This window comes from Lithobates pipiens, unplaced genomic scaffold (genome assembly GCF_037356315.1).
Source record: "Lithobates pipiens isolate NorthernLeopardFrog02 unplaced genomic scaffold, aLitPip1_a1.2 Scaffold_16, whole genome shotgun sequence".
Classification (NCBI taxonomy): domain Eukaryota; kingdom Metazoa; phylum Chordata; class Amphibia; order Anura; family Ranidae; genus Lithobates; species Lithobates pipiens.
In genome coordinates this window covers 581,803,501-581,824,797 of record NW_027507748.1, presented here as the reverse complement: position 1 = coordinate 581,824,797, position 21,297 = coordinate 581,803,501, and the positions used below count along the sequence as shown (strand labels likewise).

General features: G+C 38.3%; 1 protein-coding gene and 1 long non-coding RNA gene across 4 annotated transcripts; one reads left to right on the top strand and one right to left on the bottom strand.

Moving 5' to 3' along the window:
• Window positions 1-3,097: 3,097 nt before the first annotated feature.
• On the bottom strand, window positions 3,098-13,722 carry LOC143983751 (uncharacterized). 2 transcript variants are annotated; one of them, XR_013274640.1, is made up of 3 exons: window positions 13,598-13,722; window positions 6,966-7,187; window positions 3,098-5,436 (listed from the first exon to the last, which is right to left on the bottom strand). It is a non-coding gene; the product is annotated as an uncharacterized LOC143983751 (long non-coding RNA). The 2 variants fall into 2 exon arrangements; XR_013274641.1 differs by lacking the exon at window positions 13,598-13,722 and adding an exon at window positions 12,683-12,832.
• LOC143983749 (homeobox protein Hox-D3-like) lies at window positions 7,968-21,043 on the top strand. Of its 2 annotated transcripts, XM_077483798.1 has the most exons (3): window positions 7,968-8,277; window positions 13,033-13,672; window positions 19,661-21,043. In XM_077483798.1, exons 2-3 carry the CDS (start codon window positions 13,234-13,236, stop codon window positions 20,398-20,400), a joined length of 1,179 nt encoding a protein of 392 aa, XP_077339924.1. In that variant the 5' UTR covers window positions 7,968-8,277; window positions 13,033-13,233; the 3' UTR covers window positions 20,401-21,043. The 2 variants fall into 2 exon arrangements, with proteins under 2 accessions (XP_077339924.1, XP_077339925.1); XM_077483799.1 differs by lacking the exon at window positions 7,968-8,277 and having other exon boundaries at window positions 13,016-13,672.
• The last annotated feature ends 254 nt before the right edge of the window (window positions 21,044-21,297 follow it).

Below are 21,297 nucleotides of genomic sequence, written 5' to 3'. Positions count from 1 at the left end.
TACTAAAACTGGAGAGTGCAATATCTGGTGCAACTGTGCATGGCAGCCAATCAGCTTCAAACCTCAGCTTGTTTAATTAAGTTTTGACAAAAGAACCTGGAAGCTGATTGGTCTCTCTGCACAACATTAATTATATTTTTCAAAAAACAAATATTAGTATTTCAAAAACGTACGTTTCTGTGATGTAAACCATCTTATACCATTTAACAAAATTCTCTACTGATTTAAAGTACCTATAGATTTCCACAGGTAAGCAAATGTACATATTTGGTGCATGCACCAGTAGCATAAGGGGGTATACATACCATAAGCATTTTTAAGCCACTGGAAATCCCAAATATGATATGTGGTATATGATAATTATAGATAGTAATTGGCAGAAACTAAGCAACCTACCACTGTTAAGTTTGACTGACGACTAGAGTTTGGTTGATTGTAAAACTGAAGCTGAGCAATAAAGTGAAAGCTTGATAACAGTTTATTGAATGACCTAATTGGAAAGGAATTGCATTGTGATTTTGACATAACATGTAATTGAATGAAATCAAATTGCACATATGTATACCAGCTTTATTACATCCTATAGCCAAGAGAGTTGTTGCACGATTTTGTAAAATTTACCATTTCTGGTGATCTGGAAATTTACTGAGTAGAGACAAACGCAAACAGATTTTGTCCTATCCTCTGATGTCACGGACTGCTTGAAATTGAGCTTGGTTTTGGTCATGATATCTACTGAGGCACTAAAACAACCTTTTCTTAGCCCTAGAGTTCAGTACAGCCTCTTGTAACCATTAAAATGATTGTAAAGGCTTTTTTTCTTTTTTTTTAAACAAAAAACATATTATACTTACCTCCTCTGTGCAACTGAATTTGCACAGAGCAGCCTGGATCCTCCTCTTCTCGGGTCCCTCTTCTGCTCTCCTGGCCCCTCCCTCTGGTGAGTGCCCCCTAAGCCAGCAGCTTGCTACAGGGTCTCCCAAGCCGAGTTAGAGCTCTGTGTATCCATTCAGACACGGAGCCCTGACTCGGGCCCCCCTCCCCTGATTGGCTGATTGATTTTGATTGACAGCCATGGGAGCCAATGGCACCACTGATGTGTCCTAGTCAATCAGGAGGAGTATCTGGGACAGCTAAGACACTTGTGGACATCGCTGCAGAGAGAAGGGGCTCAGGTAAGTGATTAGGGGGTGCTGCACACAGAAGGTTTTTTATATTAATGCATTAAACAGCACACTCCAGTTTAATGCATTAAGATAAAACATCTTCTGCCTTTACAACTCTATTAAGGTCAGTGTAAATACACTGCTGTGTCCACAGGGTGCTTGGAAATTATTTGCAGAACAGGGAAAACATTTTATAGTCAACCTATGAGCTAAGATCTGTCTTATGGATCTTCTGTCAGTAATGATGATAATTCTAATAATGTTAGGTCTCAAAATAATCACTGAGCACTTGTGGTGCTGATGGTTACTAAAACTGTTCTATACTCAAGAATTAGAGAAACTAGTTAACAAAATATGTAAGCTATCATAGCAGGTTTTCTTAAGGGAGATCTGGTGTAACCTCACAGTCCACAAACAGGCTGTTCCTACCAGAACATTAACGTGCATTTGTTTGGAATACATTTTGTTGCACCAATGCACCCAATATGCAGCATATAGAACTGTTCCCTATGCACTACACATTGATGGGTAGACTAGTCCAAACAATTAAATTTCTGATGTCCATGCAATAAAAATGCAGCAAAAAGGAAATGCATTTGCTGGAAATGAGCTCTTAGATGTGCACCAACAGACTAAATTGAGCAAGGACAGCCAGAAAACTCTGGGGTTGCTTTATCATGGGGAAAACCATATCAACTAGATAAAAATATCCCTGTAAAGCCAATTACTATGTAGCTGGGCATACTGCAATCTGCTGGCACCCACTTACACAGGAGTCATTTCCCATTTTGGGGACAAAGGTGAAATCTGCTTTTGCATTTGGTACTTTAAAGGGAACCTGTCCTTATCCAAATAGGTAGTATCTAATGTACTGTGTAAATTTCTGCACTCCTATTGCTGATCTCTTCCATGAGAAAACGAATGGAGAAAACTGCTACTACTTACTTCTAATAGGCAGTCCCTGGGCGGAAGGAGGAAGTGGGACAGGAAGTCCCTCTCCTAATGAAGCCCCCACTCCCCCCCAAAAAAAATTACATTCCAAATGTGGCATGTAAAGGGGCGAGGAGTGCTTTAAGCGGAAGTTCCATTTTTGGGCAGAACTCCGCTTTAAACAATCCATGAAGCCAGCGAAGGCTTTATTATTATTATTATTATTAATAATATTATTATACATGATTTATTATTATTGTTATTATTATTATTATTATTATTATTATTATTAATAATAATAATAATAATAAAGCCCTCTCTGGATTTAAATATCATGGATTGTTTAGACAGGTCCTTACATTACTTAGTTATTGGTAATTCTACTTCACACTACAGTGTAACTGAAGATTTTGCGAACAAATTGTAACAATTGTATGATCAGCTGAAAACTTACAAAGATTTCTGCCATAGATGTATTAATCAACCAAAGCTTCCATTTTAATATTGGATAGAGTGAGGAAGGGTTAGAACCCCTGACTGGTTTTTATTGTTGACTGCATTACTATCTCCTTCACTTCACCATACATCCCTTGACACAAAGAATGTCACCAAGGTAGGAAATTGGAGTAAATCTTCCTACAGTTACAAAAATCTAATCTAATTTATCGCTAAACTACCCAGAACATAAATTGCATAAATAAAAATATCTGCCATTGATGTTGGGTTTTTTCCTGGAACTACAAGTTCCTGCAGATCTTGTTAGACAGTTGTGAGCCTCGCAGCTTTCACATCAAAGCAATACATGTCCCAATGCATGCAGTGACTGAGGGATTAGTTTTATTTACCAGCCCAATTCAAACATCCCTCCCTCAATAGGTTGGGCTCATTTCACAGGTTCTACCTGCTCAGTGTTTGCCTTTTCATGCTATCTATAGAAGAATTCCCACAAAACACATGGCTTTCTTAGAAAGGAGGAAAAGAAGAAAAAAAAAAACGCGACATATTTTATTACCATTTTTATTACAATCGTTCCCTTGGGCAGGACAGATCTGCAGCAATGTACAATTACAAGTAATTACATAAACAAATGCAAGGACTATCTGAGCCTTTAACATTTAGCAAGGCAAAGAGGAATTTGACACAGTGCAAATAAGATGTAAAACTCTCATCACGTGATCTTTGTGGGAAGCAGTAAGCACCTTATACAATTCATCATATACTGGGCTTTTGGTATGGAAAACTTCCTTGTGTTTTTCAAATGTATACTGGAAATACAAGACTAGCCCTAAAACTGGAGCAAAGTTCACCACATACATTACAATCTGATTGTACAATGTCCTTTAAATCTACCAAAAAGCAATGTAGTGCATGTGCTGCCTGATTGGATACAGATTAATTAGAAAGATTAGGTAGATTATCATATTACATATTTTTTGGTACATCTAAAGTTGAGTTTACAAAGTTTGTATGCTCAGATTGTAACATGTATGGTGACTCTAAATTAAACTGAAGGAGTAACACCGGAGCAGGTACTGCACCAATTTTGATCCAGCCTTTAGAATCAAAAACAAATGATTTGTTTGCTGTAGTTTCATGAATAAAAATTGCTGTAAACATCAAGCTTGACCATTCTAATAGCTAATTAGATTTCACCTTTATGAAAAATCTAGTGATTCGATTGGTTACTGTGACTCAACTGCTCCATATTTTTTCCAATTCCATTTAAACATAGACATCATTTGGCCCCTGTATAAAGAATTAGTGGGGTAAATTTACAAAAACTGGTGTACACTGAATTTGGTGCAGCTGTGCATGGTAACCAATCAGCTTCTAATTTCCGCTTGTTCAATTTAAGCTTTAACAATGAGCATAGGTTCACACGCCAAATGGCTTGCCAAATCGGTGGCTATTGCCAGCAATGACACCGTCCAAATTGGTGCAGCCCCGACTTTGTGGTGCCACACCGATTCCCAAAAGTAGTTCCTATACTACTTTTGGTGACTTTGGGGGGCCATTTGTATAGACATCTGTGCAGGAACCCGCAAAGATGTCTGTCAAATCACAGCTGAAGTCGCACTGCATTGCCTTGTTGAAATCGTACAAGTTCAGCTGAACTCGCACAATTTCTAACCAGCAGCAAGATGAACCTAGGCTTAAACCTAGAAGCTGATTGGTTACTATGTACAGCTACCCCAGATTTAGAGTGTACACCAGTTTTAGTAAATCTCCACCAATAAGACCTCATCTGGAATATGCAGTTCCATTTTTGGCACCAGTTCTCTAAAAAGGATATCGGGGAACTGGAGAAAGTGCAGATAAGGGCAACCAAACTGATGAGAGGCATGGAGGAGCTCAACTATGAGGAAAGATTAGAGGAACTGAATGTATTCTCTCTTGAGAAGAGGAGATTAAGGGGTAGGATTTGATCAACATGTATAAATACACAAGTGGTCCATGTAGTGGACTTGGTGCAGAATTATTTAGGTTTGGGTCATCACAAAGGAAAAGGGGGCATGCTTTAGGTCTGGAAGAAAAGAGATTTAACCTCTGCATACAGAAAGGCTTCTTCTCAGTACCAGCAGTGAAATTGTGGAAAAGACTCCTAAGAGAATTACTTCTGGCCAGCTCTGTGGACTGTTTTAAATAAATTTTGGATAACTTCCTAAACACACAAACACACAAAGGGGTTGATTTGCTAAAACCGGAGAGTGCAAAATCTGTGTATGGTAGCCACCCAACTTCTAACTTCAGCTTATTATTAAAAAAATGAATAAATAAATAAAAATGAAAGCTGATGGTTTCTGTGCAGAGCTCCACCAGATTTTGCACTCTCCAGTTTTAGTAAATCAACCCCCGAAATATTACTGGATATTACCTTTTATAAGTAATTCACCAGATATGGTTAATTCAGGGAATATCTGATCACCTATGGGGTATCAAGAAGGATTTTGCCCACTGCAGTAAATTGGACCATGGTTAATAAGTATTTTTTATTTACTTTCCTTTGGATCAACTGTGGGTATAGAGGTTTATGTTGTTTTTCAACCTGAAAATCAATGTAACTATGGGGTTGATGTACTAAAACTTTAGAGCGCAAAATCTTGTGCAGCTCTGCAAAAACCAATCAGCTTCCAGGTTTTTTTTTTCCAAGCTTAATTGAAAAAGCTGAAGTTAGAAGCTGATTGGCTACCATGCAGAGCTGTACCAGATTTTGCACTCTCCAGTTTTAGTAAATCAGACCCTATGAAAACTCTTTATAGTGAAATAAAAACAGTTGAACTGAGATTACATTCTTCCTAGCTGTGTGTCATCTGAATGGGATCCAGGTTGGAGAAGTTACCTAGAGCAACAAAAGAAAGGAAAACAGTTAAAAACTGGACACTTGATGATGATGATGTAAGATCACATAATAGATCACACACAAAAGAAATCCAAAAAAAAATGAGAATGCATATCAGCAATAATAATATTCTAATTGATATAACATAAATAAAGTACCATATTTTATTACACACACACCTAAAATCCACTGTGCCTCCATTATTTTTAATATTACATTCAATTGCTAGGCAGTTGTGCAGTGGACCGGCAGCTCACAGGTTAAGATAAGGAAACATTGCAGGCCGTGCTCGGATTCCTTTGTGTTGAATTATGGCTGTGTTGAGCCAAAGGTCATTACAATGGATAAGTACAGCAATAAAACTAGAAGAACCAGTACTCTTTCCCTATAACGATTATCATTATTGGCTTATTAATACTCGACAATCTTGAATTATACCTTGGTAATAAATAGGGAGCTTGACTCAAGCTCACACAGTATAAAAATAGGATTCCCCTCCTTTACTAGGAGGCTGCTACTTTACTGTTCCATTGCTAGATCTTCTACTATCTCCTACTATTATGTAACAGGGAAGAATCATACACATTGGTTTATAATAACGATCTAAATTCAGTACAACTGATTTTAATACAACTGGAAGGCAAGAAAAACAAAACAAAAGAAGAAAAAAAACAAAGAAAAAAAATACAAACACTACAGAAAAAAAAATCCAAATCTTTAAAATATAATAAAATAAAATTCGCAATAAAAAAAAAATCCTTTGCTGAAGAAATACAAAAAAAACAGGTTTATAGTATGTGTATAGGCGATAAGTTAAGCCTGGCCTATGCCATTTTCCCAGCAGTGTTTGAAGACCCAGTGATTTATAACCTGCCTTAAAATGGGAGAATATACTCCCGGTATTAATAATGTGATTTTTATAGCTTGAGCTATTGTCTTTCCCAAGGAATATGTATCTAGTAGCCCATCAATGGAATGATAAACGACCTATTTTTATGAACCCAAATATTTTATAGGAAAGAGAAAAATACACATATAAGCATTTAAAGACATTGAGGATTTTACAAGGTGAAAAAAAGGCTTTTACCACCCGCATTGGTCCCTTTCTATGGCAAGCAAGGGGGTTGAAAACTGTAAAGAATTGTCTGACATAAATATCCCTGTAAAAGGGAAACTTCTTCCCAACGAAAAAAAAAAAAAAAAGAAGCAAAATCGTAAATCAAAAGATGTGAAATTTATAGCATCGGTGATTACCATATAAATCCCATGGTTGGTGTTTTAATAAATGATGGCTCCATTCCTAGAAATAATTGTAGCAGTTTGTTTTTATTTTATAATCTCAAACTGTTACATAAAAAAAGCCAGCTAAGGATACTTAAATGCTAAAATAATACAATACTTAACACAAAATAGCAAAGTCATTGTTTGCACTCATGGAGCCCATCCCTCCCTCCTGTTACAACACAGCCTTTTGTACAGTTATTACCTATATATGACATAACTAGTAGCAGTATATAGTGATTGCTTACCTGATGGGGAAGGTGAGGTGGAAGGCTTCAATTGAGTCCGAGCTCTAGATGTGATATGTGCAGCATGGGCTGATGGTGCATTTTCAGTGCCTGTCCTCTATGGGGGGGAAGCCCAATTTCCTCTTTGTCCTTTTGAAGACCTCCATGGGCTTTTGGTGGGTCCGATGCTAGAAGCGGGGGCCGCAAAACTGCTGACTGGACATCCTTGCCAAGTTGGCTTCCCTAAAAAAAAAAAAGCTTCAAAGCTTCCCCCTTCCTACAAATCGGCTTATTTGTTGTGGATGAGATTCCTCGAGTTCCAGCTCATCGCAGTCCTGGGTTTCCCTTTTTTTTTCTGCCGGATTCTAGCTACAGAAGGCAAAGGGCCCATAAATCTTGTAGAAAGCCCACAGAGACAAGAGGAAATTGTGTATGCATGGCTAGGAGCAGCTAATATCTAAACCCATTAACAAGCCTGGATGGGACTCGAGTTGTTGGGGTACATTAACTTACAGTTAAATTCTGCAAGAGGTAAAAAAAAAAAAAAAAGACACATTGTGAATTAACATCAACCAAATTTATCATTTGATTTCCTTATCCTATGAAATAAGCTGAGCAAGATCAGCCCCTCCCTCTTTTTTTTTCTTTGCTTTTTAAACTGTTAATTTTAAGTCTGGCTTGTTTGCATAAAAGTCATAAATCAGGGGGGTCAGGGAAAGTTTTCTCTGGAAGGATATGTGATGGGTTTGATAAGCTGCCTAGGAGCGTGTGAAACTGATAGCGATGGGGGGCGGGTGATAAAATTGAGGGGGTACAGGGACTTGGGGGGGGGGGATCAGTGTTTGCCTAACAAATATACACTACCTGGGTCAATAAATGTTATGACAAAGGGAGATAAGAAAAAGGATAAGTGGGGGTTCTAATTAAAGAAAATAAATATATATTTTTTTTATTGATCATCTCTATCTCTCCCTTTTTTTTTTTTTTTTTAAGGAATCCATTACAACGCCCATTCCCTTTCCAGTAATCTATGCAAATGTGTGCACTGATTGTATGTGTGGATGCAATGACGCAGGGCTAGGTTCACTGCTTGACAACCCCTCTTAAAGACCACTAAACAATCATAATCTGCATAGGCAATACCCCCACTACAGCACCACTTCTCTCCTTTCTTTTTTTTTTTTCCACCCCCACCCGCCCCAAAAAGGGCCCTCCAGAACTGGCTTTCCAAACGCCTCCCCAACATCCGTGTGCTCAGCCCTCTTTATTCTGTGACTGACTATCCTCTGCAGCCTGTTCTACTGCTCCCTCTTCGCCTATGAAAGTGTTAAAGGTAAGATATTTTCACTCCAAGCAAACAGCAGGCTTTTGTATACATGATTTATAGTCTGATTCTTGGTTCAAACAGAGTTCACATGAATGTGCTACTGCTGAAGGCTAGGAGATGGGGCTGACTTCACACTAGCACGGCTGCCATTAAAAATCCCTTTCCTCTTAAACTCTCTAGCTTTGCAGACTTGTTGTATATGGAGAAGAGATATAGATATGGACGATCGGGAGAATTACATTCTGTCCACGACCTTAAACTGTAATCTACATAAGAGTTAATTTCTAATGACACCCCTGACAGTGCCAGAACCCCGACAATATATATGATTGATCTATCTATCTCATGTATATATATATATATATATATATATATATATATATATATATATATATATATATATATATATATATATATATATATCATATATATATATATATATATATATAGATAGATAGATAGATAGATAGATAGATAGATAGATAGATAGATAGATATTTGGATATTTGGATATCTATCTATCTATATCTATATATATATTATATATATATATATATCAAATATATATATAGATATATCTATATATATATCTATATTTATTTATCTATCTATCTGTCTATCTATCTATCTATCTATCTATCTATCTATATATATATATATATATATAATATAGATAGATAGATAGATAGATAGACAGATAGATAGATATAAATATAGTTATGTATATATATATATATATATATATATATATATATATATATATATATATAGTTATCTATAGGAAAGGGGGTGCTTAAGTATTACATTTTGTTTTGCATTCATTTAAAAAAAAAAAAAAATATTAACGAATCCCCCCTCCTTTGTATTCATTTGAGCCTTTATTTAAAAGCACACTATTTCTAATGCTGTTAATTTTTCAGATCTCGCCAAAAGCATCCTCAATATTTTTTATTTTATTTTTTTACATCAATATAAATGTCCCATAGATATTAGACAGATTGAATTAGTTCATTTTTTTTGTATCTCCCAGTTAAACTCCCAGCACATTGGATTTTATTTACAGCATGGGTGTCTTTTTTTTTGGTGGGGTGCAGTAAACCAGGAGCTAAAAAAAAATAAAAAATAAAATGATAATTCGTTTTTTGAAAAATGCTTGGCACACATTCTGAAGCCGGTTGGGAGATAAATCTAAAGAGGGTCCTGCAAATCATATTTATGGAGTGGCTATTAAATAAACAGCAAATTTATTATCCTCTCTAACACGTGCTTGTGTTATGTTGTGTTAAGGGTGGATATGGCACTTGGGGGGGGATTATTGGAGGTAAAAGGTCCCCATCTATGTTATGTTGTGTTAAGGATGGATATGGCACTTGAGGGAATTGTTGGAGGTAAAAAGTGCCCATCTGTGGTATATTGTGTTAATGGTGGATGTGGCATTTGGGTTGGGGGGATTATTGGAGCTAAAAGGTCCCCATCTATGTTATGTTGTGTTAAGGATGGATATGGAACTTGGAGGGGGGGGGGGGGGGGGGTTATTTGGAGGTATAAGGTGCCCATCGGTGGTATATTGTGCTAAGGGTGGATGTGGCACTTGGCTTCAGGGGATTATTGGAGGTAAAATGTCCCCATCTATGTTGTGTTAAGGGTGGATATGGCATTTGGGGGAATTATTGGAGGTAAAAAGTGCCCATCTGTGTTATGTTGTGTTAAGGGTGGATATGGCACTTGGACTGGGGGGATTATTAGAGGTAAAAGGTTCTCATCTGTGGTTTGTTGTGTTAAGGGTGGCTATGGCACTTAGGGGGGTTCTTTGGACGTAAAAGGTCCCTGTCTGTGTTATGTTGCCATAAGGGTTTATATGGCACTTGGGGGGGGGGGGGACTTGGAGGCAAAGGGTCCCCATTTGATAAAGTGATGTTCTATAGCAGAACAATGGATTGGTGTTTGTTACTTGTGTAGGTCTCATATGACACAATGGCACTGGGACTGAGGATACCTGTTGGGAACAAAGGCTCAAGTTCTAGGGGGTTCTGAGGACTCCATGGAAAACAAGCCATGTACAGTACAAGTCCTGCCAGTGACTGGGGATCTGGCTGGAGGAAGTCTGCCAAGTGGAACACTTTGTGTTATTATTGCTCTTGGCTCCATGTGAGTCAAATTCCTGAGTCCTCTGTAAACAGTTGGAAATGTTAAGAGAAAGTTTGAACAGTAAATATGAAGGGAATGTGCATGCAGCTGAGTCCCTGGGTTTACACAGAGAGGCCCCTTTCACTATGCAGGGAGACACCCTCTGTCCCACTGGATACACACTTCATGTATCCTGTCCTGACACTGTATATGGGGACACCTGGGAATGGGGGAACCACACACAACAGCTGACAACATTTAGGGATAGTCATGGGAAATAAAGAGCCAGGACACCCAAGTTTATCCAAATATATTCATGGCTTGCAGGAACATTAGTAAAAAGTGCCACTCTCTCACACTCTCATGCCAAAAACTGTAATTTGACAGTAATAAAGATAGGAACTAAGGCTGGTCATACATTATACAATTTTCTTATTCCCTTTTCTTTAGATTTACAGCTATGTGGTGCAAGGGTCTACCAGATTGCAAACAAATGAAAAGTGTGTAGGTTTGACCTCATATTGGATGTTTGTTGGTAAATCTAAAGAAAAAGTGTGCAAGAAAATTGTATAATGTATGGCCAGCCTAAGATAGTGAGGGTGGATGCTATAAAGAAACAAGATATAATGGCAAATAAATAATTTAAAAGACCAAAGTCCATCCATGGAGAGCACTTATCAAAGGGGATGTTCTGGTTTCAACAGTATAGTAACACAAACCGTATAATAATAATAATAAATATATATATATATATATATATATATATATATATATATATATATATATATATATATATATATATATATATATATATATATATATATATAAAATAATAATAATAATATATATATATATATATATATATATACAAGTTTATATGTTTCTAATGTTTTTTCAGGGCTATTTTGTCTGTCTCTAAACTTTTCATGCATTGCTGCCCAGCTAGTGTTGTTGCTCTTTCTGATTTGTGTAGTGAAGTGATCTGTGATTGCCTGGGAAGGGTTCCTGGAAAAGCCAGATCAAATGATAACTATTGTTCACCTTTTCCTAAGTCCATCCATCATCCCAGGTATATAACCTGTAGTGTTTATACCATAAGCAGGAGGTTAACCTTTCTGAAGGCAGTCACGTGGAAAACACACAAGCAACATTAAAGTATAGTCTCCCAGTCAGATATAAGCCGCCATCTCATTACTGTTAATCATTTTTATAACTTCCTACGGCACTTCCAGTGCATAAATCCAGCTGTCACGGATTTCATCTGTCATTTTACAGTTTATACAACAAATGCTGGAATATAGGTTGTACAAAGTCCCGGACAGATCAGAGACCATAGAAGAACTGATCATTAAAAGTAGAATTCCGACTTTTTTTTTTATTTTTTTTATTTTTTTTAGAAAAGTCGATTTTACAGGCATGGCTGTGATGGAATAAAGTTTATAAGTAGTTATTTCTTACTCATCATATTTTCTATGGGCTCTTGAAGTTTCCCTGTGCTCAGTGTGACATTAGAACATTTTCCTTGCTGCTATCAGGGTCTACAATCTCTATAGAACATATATAAAGTAAATTAGTACAGAATGTAAAACAATAAAAAAAAATATATAAAAATAGAAAAGGTGTTTTTTTTTTACTTACATGTTTGTAATATATGAAATATATTATAATATTTTATAACATGTAAGGGGTGGGGGGTGTTGTTTTAAGTTGGGTAACTTTTGTTGAGAAAAGTTTTTATGCTTGTGCAACATTCCCCTTTGTCTATAAGGCTTTATATTAATCTGTTATCTGGTCATTATCCACAACATTAAAATATTTACTGCTGGTTAAAATATACTTTCGATGGTATCTTTTGGTTATCAACAAAAAGTTATTTTGTGTTTATTTTTCCTTTTTTTCTTTAATGTGAACTATTTCTTCTAGAAGCCTTTGTTTCAGCTGTTTATTCTTTGTATGTAAATTATCCCCACGTAGTCTTTGTTTGATTCTCTGTGGAATTCCATGATTTTTTAAACAGAAAAAAAAAATCACCAAACATAATTCATTTCTCAATGCACCCGGCGATGTACGAAGTTTTGTGTCTTTCTATTGCAATTAAGTAGAAAATACTTTATTTTTGTTAAGTAAGTAAAAATCGTTATTTTAGTACTAGGGATATTAATTGCTTCGGTGGGTTTAAATAGTTAATACTAGCAATGATCCTCTATGGTGTCCTATATAGGAAATATTTAGGTAGGGGTCCTAGCTAAGAACTGTAGAAAAGACAGTAAAAAGTAATACATACATTTTAGGAAAGTCCTATTCCCTCTTTCTCTGTGTCCCTTCCTCTGTCTCCCCACCCACGAAGGATTTCAAGAGGCAGCTTTCAGACTGTACAGCAGAATGATATTTAGGACCTACCACAGAGGATCAAGTAAAAAAAAAACAAAAAAAAGCAAATAAACAAAAAAAAAACTCTTCATGTCCAAATCTTCTTTGTTATAAAAGAGTCTCAGGGAAAAAGTATCCAAAATCTAGGTGTAGGTGTACCGTCATGTGACGTCAGAAGGTGGTTCCTCTGGCTTTTTTGCCCCTAATCCTACTTTTTTTTTTCTATTTTCTCTTGTTCTGACTTTTTTGTCTGTGTGTCAGCAGGTCTGAGGCCTCGTTGCAGAGTATTTTGGGCTGGAGGAAGACAAGATGGCTTGGATCCACAGCTAGGATGCCTCTCTATTATCTGTTTGGTGTTTGATAAGCCTGGCTCAGGGTCACTTGGGGGTGATCACTGATAATCTGATCACCAATCGGTCAGTGTCACTTCTTCTTTTGCTAAGAGAACTAAAGGGAGCAAACAAGATGCAAAAATCACTTTACTACGACAACTCAGGTCCCTTCGCAGGCTGTGGCTTCCAAGGGACCAATGGCATTAGCTACTCTGGTCGCCCAACCTATGCCACTGAAAATGAATATGAACCTCCTTACTGCCTTCAGCCAGAAACCACCTCTAGTCCCAGCAGCAATAAAGACGAGCTCTCTATTAAGAGCATTAACTTTCATTTGCCGGATGCCCCAGAACAAGCACAGCAGCCCAAGTCACCAAACTCAACTTCTCCTGCCCCAAAATCAGCGACCACCCAGAGCTGCCCATCCAAGGCGAGCAATGGACCAGAGCCTGATGATGTCACTGGCACTAAGAAAAGCAGCAAGAGCAACAACTTACCCAAACAGATCTTTCCCTGGATGAAAGACAGCCGGCAGAACTCCAAGCAGAAGAAGCAAGCCCCTCCCCCAGCAGGTAAATGCACTGAACCCCTCCTTTTCCTCCTATATGTCTACCTGTGCTATGTGTACAGAGCCCCATGCATTACCTTCTTCCTCCTATTTACCTGTGATATGTGCACTTAGCCCCCCATCCACCCATCCTCTTCCTCTTATATGTATACCTGTGAGGTGCACTTAGCCCCCATCCACCCCTTCTCTTCCTCTTATATGTATACTTGTGCTTTGTGCACTTAGCCCCCATCCACCCCTGCTCTTCCTCTTATATGTATACCTGTGAGGTGCACTTAACCCCCATCCACCCCTCCTCATCCTCTTATATGTATACCTGTGCTTTGTGCACTTAGCTCCCATCCATTCCTCCTCTTCCTCCTATATGTCTACCTGTGCTGTGTGCACTGAGCCCCCATCCATTCCTCCTTTTCCTCCTATATGTTACCTGTGATATGTGCACTTAATCCCCATCCACCCCTCCTCTTCCTCTTATATGTTTACCAGTGATTTGTACACTTAACCCCCATGTACCCCTCCTCTTCCTCCTATATGTCTACCTTTGACATATACACTTAACACCCATCCATCCCTCCTCTTCTTCTTATCTACCTGTGATATTTGCCCTAAGCCCCATCCATCTTACTCCTCTTTCCTTTCATAGGTTTACCTGTGATGTGCACACTTAATTCCCATCTATCCCTCCTCTTCCTCCTATATGTCTACCTGTGCTATGTGCACTGAGCCACCATCCATTCTCCCCTTCCTCCTACATGTTTACCTGAGAAATGTACACTTAACCCCTATCCACCCCTCCCCTTTCTCTTATATGTCTACCTGTGATATGTACACTTAACCCCCATATACCCCTCCCTTCTCTCCTATTTGTCTACATGTGATATGTGCATTCCCTATTTCTTCTTTATGCCTACCTGTGATATGTGCACTGAGCCCCATCCTTTCCCTACTTCTTCAAATATGTCTACCTGTGATATGGACACTGAGCCCCCACCCATTTATCCTCTTCCTCCTATATGAGTACCTGTGCTAGGTGCACAGAGCCCCCATTCCCCTCCTCTTCCTCCTATATTTATTTACCTGTGACATATGCATTGAACCATTCTTATTCCTTTTAAACTCTACCTGTGATGTGTGCACTGAACCCCCACCTACCTTTCCTATTTATTATATACTTTACCTGTGATGTGTGCCCTGAACCCCCACCTACCTTTCCTATTTATTATATACTTTACCTGTAATGTGTGCCCTGAACCCCCACCTATCCTTCCTATTTCTTATATACTTTACCTGTGATGTGTGCAATGAAACCCCACCTATCCTTCCTATTTCTTATATACTTTACCTGTGATGTGTGCAGTGAACCCCCACCTATCCTTCCTATTTCTTATATACTTTACCTGTGATGTGTGCAGTGAACCCCCACCTATCCTTCCTATTTCTTATATTGTATACTTTACCTGTGATGTGTGCACTGAATTCTCATTCACACTTATTTTGCTATATGTCTACCTCTGATATATGCACTGAGCCCCCATCCACCCCCTCTTCTTCCTATATATCTACCCATGCTATGTGCACTAAGCCCCCATTCCCTCCCCCCATTTTTCTCCTATATATCTACCTGTGATATGTGCAATGGGATTGACATGGCAAACACTGTAACTAACTCATTTCTAGTGTGATTAAGGGTCACTTAAGGTAGAACTTCAGGGAAGGAGATGAGAAGGGTTTGGCTTAACTGAATATTTCTAAAATGTATCACTGATCTAAAGTGTATTTTATGAATCAGAATCCCTGTTGATTTCAAACGACAGCAACTAAGTATGGGGAGAGAGATCAAAGAATTAACACTGTAATGTGTGTGTGTGTGTTGCATAGCAATTTATTCCTATTTGTGTGTAGTTTATAAAGAGGAAATGCTCCAACAGGAAAAGTTTTTGATTCCCACAGCAACCAATTAGAATCCCCGTTTTATAGTGAACGCTTGACTGCGGAAATGGCAGATGCAAGCTGATTGGCTGTTAGTGGAAGAGATCATTATAGCACAGTTTTCATACATCATACACACTTAAGTGTGCGAATAAAATTGTCAACACTATTTAATTTATGAAAATCTCTACAAAATAGCCAGAGTTGCCTTGAGATCATTTTACTTTCTATCCTGAAACTTTCACAGTATAATGTGCCCTGTGACAGTCTCTGACCCTTTCAGCTAAACAAGTGTCTGCCTCGGATTCAGAACACCAAGGTTGCCCTTCCCTACCCTATGCTTCATTTATTACTGATGCAAAGGATAAACTATGTTTCTGATCTCCTCTACCATGTCCCTCTGGGGCTCATAGAAGTTCACTGTCACTGTCATCACAACACATGTAGTATCGGGGAAAAAATAAACTTAAAAAGCACTAACTATCAAAGAATTAAAAATAACTTAATATAACAAATAACAAATATAACATAATAATAAACAATAGAACAAAATGTAACTTTAAATAATACAACAAATAATAACAAAATGTAACATTAAAAAAAGGACAAATAATAACAAAATGTAACATTCAAATAGCTTGGTAGAACTGGACGGGTTTAGCTAAAGATATTATTATATTTTCCATATGAAAAGTTACTGATGGAATCATAGTAGAGATAACAGAGATCAATAGCTTCTAGCCACAATCCAGCTTGTACCTATATGTGATGGAGGAAGCTTTGTCTGCACAGGCTGATTTACTAAGCGATCTTTTTCACACCAGTGCTGTCTTCATGTGGTTACATTCGGAGAACAATCTGTTATTTTCTGCCTGTGTCTGCCTCCAATCGGGGCATCACATTGCCAGTATGTAGGTCTCTCTTGCAATACATGTGCCCCTAGATGTAGGCATGTTTTATACTAGCCATACACATAATGATAAATTATTGACCGCTCATGGATCTGAGCATTTCCAATGGTCTATCACTCCAAAAGCTCAGAAAAGAAAGATACATTTGGGGCAATTTACCCTTTTTTCACCAGGCTGGATGCTTGATTTTTTTTTTTTTATTAAAACAATTGTTGGTTGCCCTGGGATTAATTTACTAAAACTGGAGAGTGCAAAATCTGGTGCAGCTGTACATGGTAGCCAATCAGCATCTAGCATCAGCTTGTTCAATTAAGCTTTGACAAAGTAACCTGGATGCTGATTGGTTTATATGCAGAGCTGCACCAGAGTTTGCACTCTCCAGTTTTAGTAAATCAACCCAACTGGGGGTGATTGGTTTCTATGAAGAGCTGAATCAGATTTTGCACTCTCTAGTTTTGGTAAGTCAACCCATAGTGTACATGCATACCCCACTTTTAAGTGCACAATGGGGTTTATTTACTAAAGCTGGAACGTGCAAAATCAGGCTCCCTTCTGCATAGAAACCAATGAGCTTCCAGGTTTTATTACTAAGCTTAATTGAACAAGCTGGGGTTAGAAGCTCATTGGTTTCTATGCAGAAGTGAGCCTGATTTTGCACTTTCCAGCTTTAGTAAATAAACTCATTGTGTACTTAAAAGTGGGGTATGCCTGTAATCATTTTTTGAAATATAGAATTGTGGAGTTTTTGAAAAAGATTATTATATCAAATGATTGAATCTTTAAATGACACATTAAGTTGGTCATACACTATACGGTCTGATTGGACAATTACAGTTGTACAATCAACTATGTAGTGCAAAGAGCTTCCCTGACTGGATAGAAATTGAATGGACTGTTTATTTTTATTTTAAATAGCTTTGGTACATGTAAATGAGATTGTACAGAGAATGTGCAATCTGATTGTATAGGGAATGGCCAGCTTAAGGTTACATGTACAGGGGTGTTTAAATTTATGCTACAAATATGCTGCCAGAAAAAAAAAATGCATATCTGCATGCGTTTATGTGTGTTGATATATGTGCATGGCGTTTAGAAGTGAGTGCATATGGCACATAGGCATAAAAAACTCTGGTTTGGGGCATTTTCTTAGGCCTCTGAATTATGCCTAGTGCTGCATAGGTGTAAACTGCTAGAGTCCATATGCACTGACCTAAAAATCGCTGCATCTACAGGAGTTTTGTGTTCTGCCTGTATGAAGCAGCTCAGTGTTATCCTATGTGTCCTTACTCAGGACAATTAGAGGCATATTTTAAACTTAAGGTAGAGGCAGGAAAAAAAAAATTCTAGTTCAATGTTTCTCATTGGAGTTTTCACAAAACTCTCCTAAACTTGTCTAGACTCTGTACAAAAAACGCTCTACAGGAGCGTTTTTTTTTCCTGCCATGGGAACTGGCATTTTTTTAAGCTGGATGTGCATGGAGCAGACTGGTTTGCCTTTCTGATTGGAGCTTTCTGGCAGAAAAAACACTAAACTCTCCTAAACTTGTCTAAACTATGTACAAAAACGCTCCTGAGCGTTTTTTCTGTCAAGGGAACTGAAGTTTTTTTAAGCCCAGCGTGCATGGAGCCAGCTAAACAACAATTTTTTTTGCCCCCGGCCTTAAACCTAGGCCTGGGTTCACACTATTACAACAAAGACATCGCATTGGATACCAAATTGCTGTGCAGATCACATGCGATGTCTGCGCAATGCGAATTCAGCCATACAGTTTGTATGATTTGCATGAAAATGCTGCAGGATGCGTTTTTTTTTTTTTTCACGAAACTGGTTCACACCCAAGCAAGCGTTCTAATCCTTGTCTAAATTCACACTTTGCACTGCGATCTGAAAACCGATCTGGGGTAGTCATTAACTTTGTATTGACACCCGCAGTGGTTCGCATGTTGCACATAGGGCACCCCATTCACTTCAGTGGCTGCCCTATACGCCTTTGGCACCTGAAATAAGCTCTTGCTCCTTAATGGGCAATAGGCTTCACATATTTTTTAAAGGCACATTCTGTCGCACAACAGTTGTGGCAAAATTGCACAGTGTTTGGGGAACATTTAGAATAAAAGGCACCCGTGTTACGCATTTTGCAGCAATTGCCACAAGATTAAGGCCTGGTTCACACCTGTGCATTTTTTAGTGTGTTTTCAGTTTTGCAGAAACAAACTACAGTCCATGTAACATGGCGTCCTATGGATGTAGTTCACATCTGTGCATTTTATGGAAAGGGCCATGTTTTTTTTCTGGTTTTTGGTTCCATAGACTTCAATGGTCTACAGATGTGTATTGAAAAACACAAAATGCACCTGCAATATGCAAACTGCAACCTGCACAAGAGTGAATCAGGCCTTCAAATCAGAGGCATTATTGTGTTGATTCCACCCATGATTCCAGATCACCAAGTGTGAATGGGGCCTAAGGCTGGATTCACACCTATGCATTTTTAGTGCTTTTTGCATTTTGCAGATGTTCACTACAGTCCATTTAACATGGTTTCCTATGGAACACACTCTGTAGTGCAAATCTGCAAAATGCAAAAAGCACAAAAACTGCATAGGTGTGAATCCAGCCTTAGGGTTGCTATACACATTGCATCCTGATTCTACAATCCCATTACAGGCATACCCCACTTTTAAGTACACAATGGGGTTTATTAAAGCTAGAAAGTGCAAAATCAGGCTCACTTCTGCATAGAAACCAATGAGCTTCCAGGTTTTATTGGCACAGCTTAATTGAACAAGCTGAGGTTAGAAGCTCATTGGTTTCTATGCAGAAGGGAGCCTGATTTTGCACTTTCCAGCTTTAGTAAATAAACCCCATTGTGTACTTAAAAGTGGGGTATGCCTGTACAATCTCATTTACATTTACCAAAGCTATTATATTTGGATACACATACAATCCAATCCATTTCTATCCACTTACACAGGTTCTATAGTCGGTGGTAGATCTAAAGGATATTGTACAATCTGATTGTACAGTGTATGGGCAGCTTTAAAGCTTGCAGATCAGGATTTGTAGATTTTGGCATTGTGGAGTTTTTTTTTACAAGTATAGTTTTGAACTGTTGCTAAATCATAAAGTAATCTACCAATTTGTATTTCAGAGGATGAGAGCTCACTGGACAATAGTTTTCTTAGCTCTGCATCTAAGAGGGCCAGGACAGCCTACACCAACTCCCAGCTGGTAGAACTGGAGAAAGAATTCCATTTTAATCGCTATCTGTGCCGCCCTAGGAGGCTGGAGATGGCCAAACTACTGAACCTGTCTGAGAGGCAAATCAAGATCTGGTTTCAGAATAGGAGGATGAAGTACAAGAAGGACCACAAGGGGAAAGGAGGAGCTTTGTCTCCTGGGGGGCAGTCCCCCTGCAGAAGTCCATCGTTGCTCCCTTACTCCAACGCGCTCCCCCTGGAGGATGAAAATGGCTATGATGTTCCCATGCCTAATGAGTTTAACAAGAGCCCTGGGAACATGTATGGTTTAACTGCTTACTCAACACCTCTCTTTGACAACCCTCCAGCCCAAAAACGATATGGGACACAGTCCCTAGCCTCTGAGTACGACCACCCTTCTATGCATGGAGATATAGGCTATGACAGCCCTGGTCTACAGGGAAGCCAGAGCTACCTTGGAGGGAGTTACCTGGAAAATGTGCCTGGGAACTGTTCCATGTTCAATCTGCCCCATCCTTCATCAGATAACATGGACTACAGCTGTGCAGCACAGACACCCAGCAAACACCATCTCGGTCCCTGTGACCCTCATCCCACCTACACAGACTTAAACATTCATCCTGTGCCTCAGGGGTGTTCCCAGGAGCCTCCTGTGCTGACACATCTGTAGAATGCTCTACTCTTTGAAACATAAGGGCAATTTATTCTGGCCCATTATGTCATTAAGTAGGGGAAAAAAAACCGATACATGTAAACCCACCAACATGCCTCAGCTTCCTACATCTCATATGTATTTACTAAGCTATGCACAATACAGGGACTATGCATGGAGTGCAGACAATGCCACATAAGCAACCAATTAGTCTAAACTCTCCCTTACCTCCCCTATAGTAGAAAGTCTTAAGCCTGGACATAACTACCAGGGAATGTGAAATCACACAAAAACAAAAGTCAGTTTTTTTTTTTAGAAGACTATCCAGTTCGTTATTTCACAGCCCATCCCGAAATTTAGTTCTATTTTATTCTGTATTTATGTAAATCCAGTTTTTGTAATTTCTCAATCTTTTTTAGTAGAAAGAAAAAGGGAAACCTATATTTATATGCGTTGGCGTTGATCCTGTTTAAATATTTTTTTTTTCTATTTTTGTTAGTTTATTTTATACTTGTCAATTGTCTTGTTTAATTTATTTTTTTAGGGAATTAAAGACAGATTTAGATTTTTTTTTTTTCGTTTAAGTGAAATTTGTTTTTTCAGAGCGATCTGTCTCAGTTTGTCTGTATTTTTAGTAGCTTTGGAAATAACCGTTTGATAAATAAAGAGAATTAAAACCTATGCGCATGATTATTGTCGGTGACATTTCCAAGCAAAATTCTGAAAGTTACCTTAAAGGCAAAAAAAAAAGGGGGGGATTTTGAAAGTTAAGAGTGTTTGGTTGTGTGTGTTTTTTTCTTGCTAGGGGTTGGATTTCACCCCTAATTCACCCCCATTAATCATCTAGACAGGGACAGTTCACATGGCCCCCTAAAGCCCTTTTCATGTTAAGTTAGTATTCAGCTTTGGTACAAT

Bases quoted from the DNA above. Each gene is read 5' to 3' on its own strand.
- LOC143983749 (XM_077483798.1), top strand. From the start codon at position 13,234: ATGCAAAAATCACTTTACTACGACAACTCAGGTCCCTTCGCAGGCTGT. The intron at 13,673-19,660 runs GTAAATGCACTG...TTTGTATTTCAG, and splicing joins GCAAGCCCCTCCCCCAGCAG to AGGATGAGAGCTCACTGGAC.